This window comes from Anomaloglossus baeobatrachus (genome assembly GCF_048569485.1).
Source record: "Anomaloglossus baeobatrachus isolate aAnoBae1 chromosome 7 unlocalized genomic scaffold, aAnoBae1.hap1 SUPER_7_unloc_3, whole genome shotgun sequence".
Classification (NCBI taxonomy): Eukaryota; Metazoa; Chordata; class Amphibia; order Anura; family Aromobatidae; genus Anomaloglossus; species Anomaloglossus baeobatrachus.
In genome coordinates this window covers 1-11070 of record NW_027441817.1, presented here as the reverse complement: position 1 = coordinate 11070, position 11070 = coordinate 1, and the positions used below count along the sequence as shown (strand labels likewise).

Below are 11070 nucleotides of genomic sequence, written 5' to 3'. Positions count from 1 at the left end.
GACCGCCTGGCCGAGGGAGAGAGCCGGAGAGACCGCCTGGCCGAGGGAGAGGGCCGGAGAGACCGCCTGGCCGAGGGAGGGGGCCGGAGAGACCGCCTGACCGAGGGAGAGAGCCGGAGAGACCGCCTGGCCGAGGGAGAGGGCCGGAGAGACCGCCTGGCCGAGGGAGAGGGCCGGAGAGACCGCCTGGCCGAGGGAGAGGGCCGGAGAGACCGCCTGGCCGAGGGAGAGGGCCGGAGAGGACCGCCTGGCCGAGGGAGAGGGCCGGAGAGACCGCCTGGCCGAGGGAGAGGGCCGGAGAGACCGCCTGGCCGAGGGAGAGGGCCGGAGAGACCGCCTGGCCGAGGGAGAGGGCCGGAGAGACCGCCTGGCCGAGGGAGAGGGCCGGAGAGACCGCCTGGCCGAGGGAGAGGGCCGGAGAGACTGCCTGACCGAGGGAGAGATCACCTGACAGAGGGAGAGTCGGAAAGACTGCCTAACAGAAGGAGTCGAGAAGGCCAAAGCGACCGCCTCACCAAGAGAAGAGGGTTGGAGAGATGGTTTGCTAAAGAAAAGCAGAGACGACACAACAGAGGAGCCAAAGACACAGCCCAATGGAGAGGAAAGTGGAGAAAGCCTGAAGAGAGGGACGATGTGAGGCTGCATTTCATTGGAACGAGAGGATATTCTGAGGGACCGACTGCTGCACGAGACTCATCTGGCAGCAAGAGACAGCAGTCGGCGACTTATTGTCATTGAGGCCAGGGACCGATACAATATACATAACCCTCACACCACATAGTGCCAGACGCCGGGTTCTCCATCATGGCTGCCAAAGACTACGATCATTTATTCAAGCTTCTGCTGATCGGAGACTCTGGTAAGTATGCCTGGCAATGAGCGGACTTAAAACTGTACGAGAGAAGGACTTATCTGCATGTCATTGACCACGTTTATGGCTGGTCTACAGCTCCTCGTTTAGCTGGGGACTCTGGATTAAGGTTGGTTGTGTCTTCTGCAGGTGTGGGGAAGAGCAGCCTCCTCCTGAGATTCTCCGACAACTCCTTCTCTGGTGAGTGCAACAACGGCTCCTTGTGAGGCCCCAGCACAAACTTCTGTCTGCCTCCACTGTCCATAACCTCCCATTTTCATACCCTGATTTGGTTTCGGCCTTCCCTTGCTGGCCCCTTCCTCTGACCTTCCCTTGTTGGACTTCTGTTCCCTTGTCGCTTGCTCTCTAATTTCGCCGTGGATTCATCTTCTCCTCTTGACCTCCATCCTTTGGTTTTGGCCTAACAATGCTCTGGTTTACCCCCTCCTCCAGCCTTGCTTTACTTGGCCCCTCCTTTGGACTTTCCCTGCTTTAGTTGCTTATGCCATCCTTTTAATTTCGTTGCTTTTTTCCTGTCCTCCATCCTTTTATTGTTTTTCCTTTCCTCGCTTCGGCCTTTCCTCGCTTCGGCCTTGCCTCGCTCCCCCACTCTCCTCCGGCCTTGCCTTGCTCCCCTTCTGTCATTTCACTGCCGCCTCCTTCGGCCTTCCCCTGCTTTTGTTGCTTACTCCATCGTTTTAATTTCTTCGCCCTTGTATCCTCCATTCTCTGTCCGTCCCCTGCCCTCACTGCTGCTTCCTCTGTTCTTCGCTCCCCCCTCTCCTGCTTCCTCTGTTCTTCGCTCCCCCCTCTCCTGCTTCCTCTGTTCTTCGCTCCCCCCTCTCCTGCGGCCTCGTCTCGCTCCCCCCTCTCCTGCGGCCTCTGTCTCGCTCCCCCCTCTCCTGCGGCCTCTGTCTCGCTCCCCCCCTCTCCTGCGGCCTCTGTCTCGCTCCCCCCTCTCCTGCGGCCTCTGTCTCGCTCCCCCCTCTCCTGCGGCCTCTGTCTCGCTCCCCCCTCTCCTGCGGCCTCTGTCTCGCTCCCCCCTCTCCTGCGGCCTCTGTCTCGCTCCCCCCTCTCCTGCGGCCTCTGTCTCGCTCCCCCCTCTCCTGCGGCCTCTGTCTCGCTCCCCCCTCTCCTGCGGCCTCTGTCTCGCTCCCCCCTCTCCTGCGGCCTCTGTCTCGCTCCCCCCTCTCCTGCGGCCTCTGTCTCGCTCCCCCCTCTCCTGCGGCCTCTGTCTCGCTCCCCCCTCTCCTGCGGCCTCTGTCTCGCTCCCCCCTCTCCTGCGGCCTCTGTCTCGCTCCCCCCCTCTCCTGCGGCCTCTGTCTCGCTCCCCCCTCTCCTGCGGGCTCTGTCTCGCTCCCCCCTCTCCTGCGGGCTCTGTCTCGCTCCCCCCTCTCCTGCGGGCTCTGTCTCGCTCCCCCCCTCTCCTGCGGGCTCTGTCTCGCTCCCCCCTCTCCTGCGGGCTCTGTCTCGCTCCCCCCCTCTCCTGCGGGCTCTGTCTCGCTCCCCCCTCTCCTGCGGCCTCTGTCTCGCTCCCCCCTCTCCTGCGGCCTCTGTCTCGCTCCCCCCTCTCCTGCGGCCTCTGTCTCGCTCCCCCCTCTCCTGCGGCCTCTGTCTCGCTCCCCCCTCTCCTGCGGCCTCTGTCTCGCTCCCCCCTCTCCTGCGGCCTCTGTCTCGCTCCCCCCTCTCCTGCGGCCTCTGTCTCGCTCCCCCCTCTCCTGCGGCCTCTGTCTCGCTCCCCCCTCTCCTGCGGCCTCTGTCTCGCTCCCCCCTCTCCTGCGGCCTCTGTCTCGCTCCCCCCTCTCCTGCGGCCTCTGTCTCGCTCCCCCCTCTCCTGCGGCCTCTGTCTCGCTCCCCCCTCTCCTGCGGCCTCTGTCTCGCTCCCCCCTCTCCTGCGGCCTCTGTCTCGCTCCCCCCTCTCCTGCGGCCTCTGTCTCGCTCCCCCCTCTCCTGCGGCCTCTGTCTCGCTCCCCCCTCTCCTGCGGCCTCTGTCTCGCTCCCCCCTCTCCTGCGGCCTCTGTCTCGCTCCCCCCTCTCCTGCGGCCTCTGTCTCGCTCCCCCCTCTCCTGCGGCCTCTGTCTCGCTCCCCCCTCTCCTGCGGCCTCTGTCTCGCTCCCCCCTCTCCTGCGGCCTCTGTCTCGCTCCCCCCTCTCCTGCGGCCTCTGTCTCGCGCCCCCCTCTCCTGCGGCCTCTGTCTCGCGCCCCCCTCTCCTGCGGCCTTTGCCTCGTCGCTCCCCCCTCTCTGGCATTCCCTTACCCTTGATGCCTATTTTGTTATTTCCCCATGGACTCGTCTTCTCCCCTCGGCCTTGTGTCCTCCATTCTCTGTCCGTCCCCTCCCCTCACTGCTGCTTCCTCTGTTCTTCGCTCCCCCGCGGGGCCTTGCGTCCTCCGTTCTCTGTCCGTCCCCTGTCCTCACTGCTGCTTCCTCTGTTCTTCGCTCCCCCGCGGGGCCTTGCGTCCTCCGTTCTCTGTCCGTCCCCTGCCCTCACTGCTGCTTCCTCTGTTCTTCGCTCCCCCGCGGGGCCTTGCGTCCCCTGCCCTCACTGCTGCTTCCTCTGTTCTTCGCTCCCCCGCGGGGCCTTGCGTCCTCCGTTCTCTGTCCGTCCCCTGCCCTCACTGCTGCTTCCTCTGTTCTTCGCTCCCTCGCGGGGCCTTGCGTCCTCCGTTCTCTGTCCGTCCCCTGCCCTCACTGCTGCTTCCTCTGTTCTTCGCTCCCCCGCGGGGCCTTTTGTCCTCCATTGTATTGTGTGCCTTATTCTGCTCGCTCTTTGGACTCGTGCAGGAAGCTACATAACAACGATCGGAGTGGACTTTAAGATTCGGACTCTTGTTCTGGATGGAGAACGGGTAAAACTTCAGATCTGGGACACGGCCGGTCAGGAGAGGTTTCGGACCATCACGTCGACGTAAGCAACATTTATGAGTTGTACGGGGTAACCTCTTTCCTAGTGGAGCGTGCCCAGCCAGTGTAAGGAGGCTTGCATGACATGCAATGCTCTGCTGAGAAAGTACATAAGAAAATGGTCTCCTACGAGAGAGGATAGGAACTTGAGCGCCACCTTCTGGATGCACTAATCAAAACAGTCAGTATCGACCTTTTAACGAGTTTTGCCACAGGATTTAGGATTAAAAATCATTCCAGGCTCTCCTTGTTTGCCCCTCATCAGTGTAAAGCAGGAGGCCCGATATGGCGGGATGAGACCTCTGACGAGGTGTAAGGGGGAGCGCCTCTGTGGAGAGTGCCAGTCTGTTGTAAGGAGACTTACAGGCCATGCAATGCTCCTCTGGGAAATGTGATATGCCAAAAATCTGTTACTCGGCACTGAACAGGAACAACTTACCCCCATCCGGAAACACCTGTCTGTGCATAGTGCATATTTTGGCTTATACCCAAAGTCATGAGGTGCAGCTCATTAATGGATCAATATTGCCTTAGGAGAAGAAGCCCCTTCTATAAGGTGAAGGTCGGTCCCAGTCCTCGGCCGCTCAAAAGGGACAATTTGCATACAGCGTTTAGGGGGTGTTCGCTGGGTGGCCCCGTTCTCCAATGGGGAAAGTGCATGCGGGGGACACGGGCGGGGTAGGGGAAGGTACGTGCAGGGGGCAAAGGGGTGGGGCAGGGGAAGGTACGTGCAGGGGGCGGCAAAGGGGTGGGGCAGGGGAAAGTACGTGCAGGGGCAAAGGGGTGGGGCAGGGGAAGGTACGTGCAGGGGGCAAAGGGGGTGGGGCGGGGGAAGGTACGTACTGGGGTGGGGCGGGTACGTGCACGGGGGTGGGGCAGGGGAAGGTACGTTCACGGGGCACAGGGGTGGGCCGGGGGAAGAAACGTGCACGGGGTACAGGGGTGGGGCGGGGGAAGGTACGTACACGGGGCACAGGGGTGGGGCGAGGAAAGTACGTGCACGGGGCACAGGGGTGGGGCAGGGGAAAGTACGTGCAGAGGCACAGGGGTGGGGAGGGTTAGGTATGTGCAGGGGGATTGGGTGGGGGAAGGTGAATGCGAGGGGCACAGAGGCGGGGTAGGGGGTTGATATGTGCAGGGGGCACAGGGGTGGGGCGGGGGAAGGTACGTGCGCGTAGCACAGGGGTGGGGCGGGGGAAGTTACGTGCGCGGAGCACTGGGGTGGGGCGGGTATGTGCAGGGGCACAGGGGTGAGGTGGGGGAAGGTACGTGTGCGGAGCACAGGGGTGGGGCAAGGGAAGGTACTGCAGGGGGCACTGGGGTGGGGAGGGTACGTGCAGGGGCACAGGGGTAGGGCGGGGGAAGGTACGTGCAGGGGGCACAGGGGTAGGGCGGGGGAAGGTACGTGCAGGGGGCAAAGGGGTGGGGCGGGGGAAGGTACGTGCACGGGGCACAGGGGTGGGGCGGGGGAAAGTACGTGCACGGGGCACATGGGTGGGTGGGGGAAAGTACGTGCAAGGGCACAGGGGTGGGGAGGGTTAGGTACGTGCAGGGGGAACGGGTGGGGGAAGGTGAATGCGAGGGGCACAGAGGCGGGGTAGGGGTTGATATGTTCAGGGGGTACAGGGGTGGGGTCGGGGAAGGTACGTGCATGGGGCACAGGGGTGGGGCGGGGGAAGGTACGTGCGCGGAGCACAGGGGTGGGGCAAGGGGAAGGTACTGCAGGGGGCACTGGGGTGGGGAGGGTACGTGCAGGGGCACAGGGGTAGGGCGGGGGAAGGTACGTGCAGGGGGCAAAGGGGTGGGGCGGGGGAAGGTACGTGCACGGGGCACAGGGGTGGGGCGGGGGAAAGTACGTGCACAGGGCACATGGGTGGGTGGGGGAAAAGTACGTGCAAGGGCACAGGGGTGGGGAGGGTTAGGTACGTGCAGGGGGAACGGGTGGGGGAAGGTGAATGCGAGGGGCACAGAGGCGGGGTAGGGGTTGATATGTTCAGTGGGTACAGGGGTGGGGTCGGGGAAGGTACGTGCATGGGGCACAGGGGTGGGGCGGGGGAAGGTACGTGCGCGGAGCACAGGGGTGGGGCGGGGTGGGGTTAGGTACGTGCACAGGGCACAGGGGTGGGGGATGGAGCTCGCACTGCAGATAATCTGTGTCTTGTCTGATCCTTTACTCAGGTATTACCGGAACACACACGGCGTCATTGTGGTTTATGATGTCACCAACCCAGAATCCTTTGTAAACGTGAAACGATGGCTGCACGAAATAACTCAGAATTGTGATTCCGTGTGTACCGTGCTCGGTGAGTGCTCTGCAGTGTGGGGTGTAAAGTGCAGGGGGCACCGGGGGGGTGTAAAGTGCAGGGGGCACCGGGGGGGTGTAAAGTGCAGGGGGCACCGGGGGGGTGTAAAGTGCAGGGGGCACCGGGGGGGTGTAAAGTGCAGGGGGCACCGGGGGGGTGTAAAGTGCAGGGGGCACCGGGGGGGTGTAAAGTGCAGGGGGCACCGGGGGGTGTAAAGTGCAGGGAGCACCGGGGGGTGTAAAGTGCAGGGGGTATTGGGACGCTTGATGGGGAACACAGCGGGATGTAGGCTGCATCACATCTCGGGCGCAGCATAATTGGTCTCATTAGGCAGGAGGGATAGCTGGAGCTGACTGTCTTCCCTCCACACTCTCTACGGACACATCTGCAGGTTTTTCCCTCCGCTCTCTATACAGACACATCTGCAGGTTTTTCCCTCTGCTCTCTATACAGACACATCTGCAGGTTTTTCCCCTCTGCTCTCTATACAGACACATCTGCAGGTTTTTCCCTCTGCTCTCTATACAGACACATCTGCAGGTTTTTCCCTCCGCTCTCTATACAGACACATCTGGAGGTTTTGCCCTCCGCTCTCTATACAGACACATCTGGAGGTTTTGCCCTCCGCTCTCTATACAGACACATCTGCAGGTTTTGCCCTCCGCTCTCTATATAGACACATCTGGAGGTTTTTCCCTCCGCTCTCTATGCTGACACATCTGACCCCCGGATCCGGCACTCACCGGCTGCGCTGTACAATTTACTATTGCAGTGGGCAATAAAGATGACGACCCGTCCCGAAAACGCGTGGAGACTGCAGACGCAAAGAGGTTCAGTGACCAGATGGGGGTCCGGCTGTATGAGACGAGTGCAAAAGAAAACCGCAACGTCGAGGAGGTGAGAACCCCCCCATGTTTATATGTAATGTAGAGGAGGTGAGGACCCCCATGTATAAATGTAATGTAGAGGAGGTGAGGACCCCCCATGTATATATGTAATGCAGAGGAGGCGAGGAATCGACTCGCGACGGATCAACTCGCCTGCGGCAAGGGAACAACACAAGAGGGAGGAGGAGGCGGCGAGGGAACAACGGAAGAGGGAGGAGGAAAAGGAGGCGGCGAGGGAACGACGCAAGAGGGGAGAGGAGGAGGAGGTGGCGAGGGAACGACGCAAGAGGGGAGAGGAGGAGGAGGGGGCGACGCAAGGGGGAGGAGGAGGCGGTGAGGGAGCTTCGCAAGAGGGAGGAGGAGGCGGCGAGGGAGCTTCGCAACAGGGAGACGGAGGCGGCGAGGGAACTTCGCAAGAGGGAGGAGGAGGCGACGCAAGTGGGAGGAGGAGGCGACGAGGGAGCGATGCAAGAGGGAGGAGGAGGCGATGCAAGTGGGAGGAGGAGGCGGCGAGGGAGGAGGAGGCGGCGAGGGAGCGATGCAAGAGGGAGGAGGAGGCGATGCAAGTGGGAGGAGGAGGCGGTGAGGGAGGAGGAGGCGGCGAGGGAGCGATGCAAGAGGGAGGAGGAGGCGATGCAAGTGGGAGGAGGAGGAGGCGGTGAGGGAGGAGGAGGCGACGAGGGAGCGATGCAAGAGGGAGGAGGAGGCGGCGAGGGAGCGACGCAAGAGGGAGGAGGAGGCGGCGAGGGAGCTTCGTAAGAGGGAGGAGGTGGCGACGCAAGAGGGAGGAGGAGGGAATCTGCTAAATATAGTCTTCTCTTCAGTATTTATACAACAAAATCCCAGGACAGACTAGAGCAGGAGACCAGAATTTCCCCATGAAATGTCACCTGAAAACCCAGGAGGTGCGGCGCAGCCTCAGAATCGCTAATGTAGACAATCCCCGGCCCGGATGGCCGACGCCCCAGAGAACTGCGGGAATTAGAGGGTTTCCCATAACTACGAAGATGATTTTAATCAGTAGATCTCAGAATAATAATAATTTTCACAATTAGACGTTATATAAAATGTTCCTGTGCTCAGATATATAGATCTGTGTACCCCATTGTGTACTGTGTAATGGTCGTGTCTGACCGCACAGGGTGCCTCTGCTATGTGCAGTGTAATGGCCGTGTCTAACCGCACAGGGTGCCTCTGCTATGTGCTGTGTAATGGCCGTGTCTGACCACACAGGGTGCCTCTGCTATGTGCTGTGTAATGGCCGTGTCTAACCGCACAGGGTGCCTCTGCTATGTGCTGTGTAATGGCCGTGTCTGACCGTACAGACTTGTGTGGAGTTGGGAGGGAGTTTTTCCCCTCAGTGGAGCACTTGGCATCGGCGGTGTTTTTGCCTATTCTGGATAAACATGTCCGTTTGTAGACTGGACTCAATGGACTTCTCCCAACCCTCAACCTTACAAGCTATGAAACTGTACGTGTGTGGGAATCACCTGAAAAATAAGGGAAAGTTCATGGGGTTTGAATACTTTCAAAACTCTGTATATGTAATGTAGAAGAGGGTAGAGCCCCTCCCCCGCCAGGCATATGTGTAATGTATACCCTCCAGATATTACCTCATATGACGGATACGGGGCTACTGGTACTGTCCTCACCCTGCAGGGGGCGCTCCTGTGCCGGCTGTAGTACTGCCTTACCTTCTGGCCCCCCCATGTTTGGGGCCCCCACCACTTAGGCCACTTACATTATCTATCTTTATTTCTGCAGATGTTCTTGTCGGTGACGCGTCTGGTCCTGAGGGTGAAGAAGGAGGGCCAGGCCCGGCTGCGGCCCACCGAGGTGGTGACCATCACCAAGACCAAGAAGAAGCCACATGTGAAGAGGTGCTGCTGAGGGCCTGGGCCCTGCCTGCAGTCTCTGGTGGGACCTGATGTGTGAGGAGCCCTGCGGGGGGGCCTGATGTGTGAGGAGACCCTGCGGCAGTGTACACGTGTATATAGTGTATATACAGTATGAGGGTGAGCACATCTGGAGGCTGGGGGTAGTAGTGTATGAGGACAGCTGCTGCGTGCTCTGATACATTTATTGGTTGCCTTTCTTCCCAGCATTCCTTATGCTTTACACTGACCAATCAGACGCGATATAGAAGGTCCCGCCTCCGGGGACATTCCGCTTATTTTTGCATTAAGATAATTAACAGATAATAAAGAGTTTTCTATCAGCCCCGCCCCTGTGTCGTCATCACGCCGGAGCTCCACCCCTGGCAGGCTCCACCCTTTGCAGGCTCCGCCCCTGTGTCATCATCACACCCCAAGTTTGTGGCCAATTCTCCATTAAGAGCTGTAAAAGCTGGATTTGCAAATAATGATAGTGGGAAATGATGATAGTGGGAAATGATGATAATGGTTCACCGTCCTCACAGCAAGGTCTGTGCGGCTTTATAATATCTGCTGCTATTGTGACAGCACATCCAGTGACTGATGTGTGAGACGCTCGTCCTCCTCCTGGCAGGTCATGCTGGGATCTTGGCGCTGCGGTGTGGATCTTGGCGCTGCGGTGTGGATCTTGGCGCTGGGATCTTGGTTCTGCGGTGCGAACTTGGCGCTGCGGTGCGGATCTTGGTGCTGGGACCCTCGGCGGTGCGGATCTTGGCGCTTCGGTGTGGATCTTGGTGTTGGGACCCTCGGCGGTGTGGATCTTGGCGGTGCGGATCTTGGCGCTGCGGTGCGGATCTTGGCGCTGCGGATCTTGGCGCTGTGGTGTGGATCTTGGCGCTGCGGTGCGGATCTTGGAGCTGCGGTGCGGATTTGTGCTGGGATCTTGGCGCTGGGATCTGGGCGCTGCGGTGCGGATCTTCCTCTGGGTGGACACGCTGTAAATGTCCTTTCACATTGGAGCCTCTTGTAGGATTCTTCCGATCACTGATTCTGACGTGGCGGCGTCTGTGGTCTTTGGTCACTGATACACTGAGTCCCGTGAGACGCTCTGGTCCGGCCTCTTCACTGGAGGCTTCTCACATTCTCTCATCATACAAAGTTGCTCTCAAAATAATTTTGTCCTATAAAAATACGAGGTAAATTGTAATTCCTGCAAGAATCGGGACTGGGGGGGATTGTGGATGGAAATAAAGCAACTGCAGAGAGCAATGGAGCGGATGAGGAGACGTAAGAGGGGGGGGAAGCTGTAATTACAGGGCCTCACTCTGGACTGTCAGCGCCCAACCCCCTCTCTCCTGCTCCGGCCCTCTCTCTCTCCTGCTCCGGCCCCTCTCTCTCTCCTGCTCCGGCCCCTCTCTCTCTCCTGCTCCGGCCCCTCTCTCTCTCCTGCTCCGGCCCCTCTCTCTCTCCTGCTCCGGCCCCTCTCTCTCTCCTGCTCCGGCCCTCTCTCTCTCTGCTCCGGCCCCTCTCTCTCTCCTGCTCCGGCCCCTCTCTCTCTCCTGCTCCGGCCCCTCTCTCTCTCCTGCTCCGGCCCCTCTCTCTCTCCTGCTCCGGCCCCCTCTCTCTCTCCTGCTCCGGCCCCTCTCTCTCTCCTGCTCCGCCCCCTCTCTCTCTCCTGCTCCGGCCCCTCTCTCTCTCCTGCCGCCCCCTCGCTCTCTCCGCTCCGGCCCCTCTCTCTCTCTGCTCCCGGCCCCTCTCTCTCATCCTGCTCCGGCCCCTCTCTCTCTCCTGCTCCGGCCCCTCTCTCTCTCCTCTGCTCCGGCCCCTCTCTCTCTCCTGCTCCGGCCCCTCTCTCCTCCTGCTCCGGCCCCTCTCTCTCCTGCTCCGGCCCGCCCTCTCTGCTCCTGCCTCCGGCTCCGGCCCCCCTCTCTCTGCTCCGGCTCGGCCCCCCTCTGGCTCCGGCCCCCCTCTGGCTCCGGCCCCCCTCTGGCTCCGGCCCCCCTCTGGCTCCGGCCCCCCTCTGGCTCCGGGCCCCCCCTCTGGCTCCGGCCCCCCCTCTGGCTCCGGCCCCCCTCTGGCTCCTCGCTCCGGCTCCGGCCCCCCTCTGGCTCCTCGCTCCTGCTCCGGCCCCCCTGGCTCCTCGCTCTGCTCCGGCCCCCCTCTGGCTCCTCGCTCCTGCTCCGGCCCCCCTCTGGCTCCTCGCTCCTGCTCCCGGCCCCCCTCTGGCTCCTCGCTCCTGCTCCGGCCCCCC

The 11070-nt window shown here is 61.2% G+C and overlaps 1 protein-coding gene across 1 annotated transcript; it reads left to right on the top strand.

The window, feature by feature from the left end:
- The first annotated feature begins 291 nt into the window (after nt 1-291).
- On the top strand, nt 292-9163 carry LOC142259428 (ras-related protein Rab-35-like). Its single transcript, XM_075331839.1, has 6 exons — nt 292-859; nt 1001-1051; nt 3636-3759; nt 5934-6058; nt 6831-6955; nt 8710-9163. The coding sequence occupies exons 1-6, from the start codon at nt 805-807 to the stop codon at nt 8833-8835; spliced, it is 606 nt and encodes a 201-aa protein (XP_075187954.1). The 5' UTR covers nt 292-804; the 3' UTR covers nt 8836-9163.
- Nucleotides 9164-11070: the final 1907 nt, after the last annotated feature.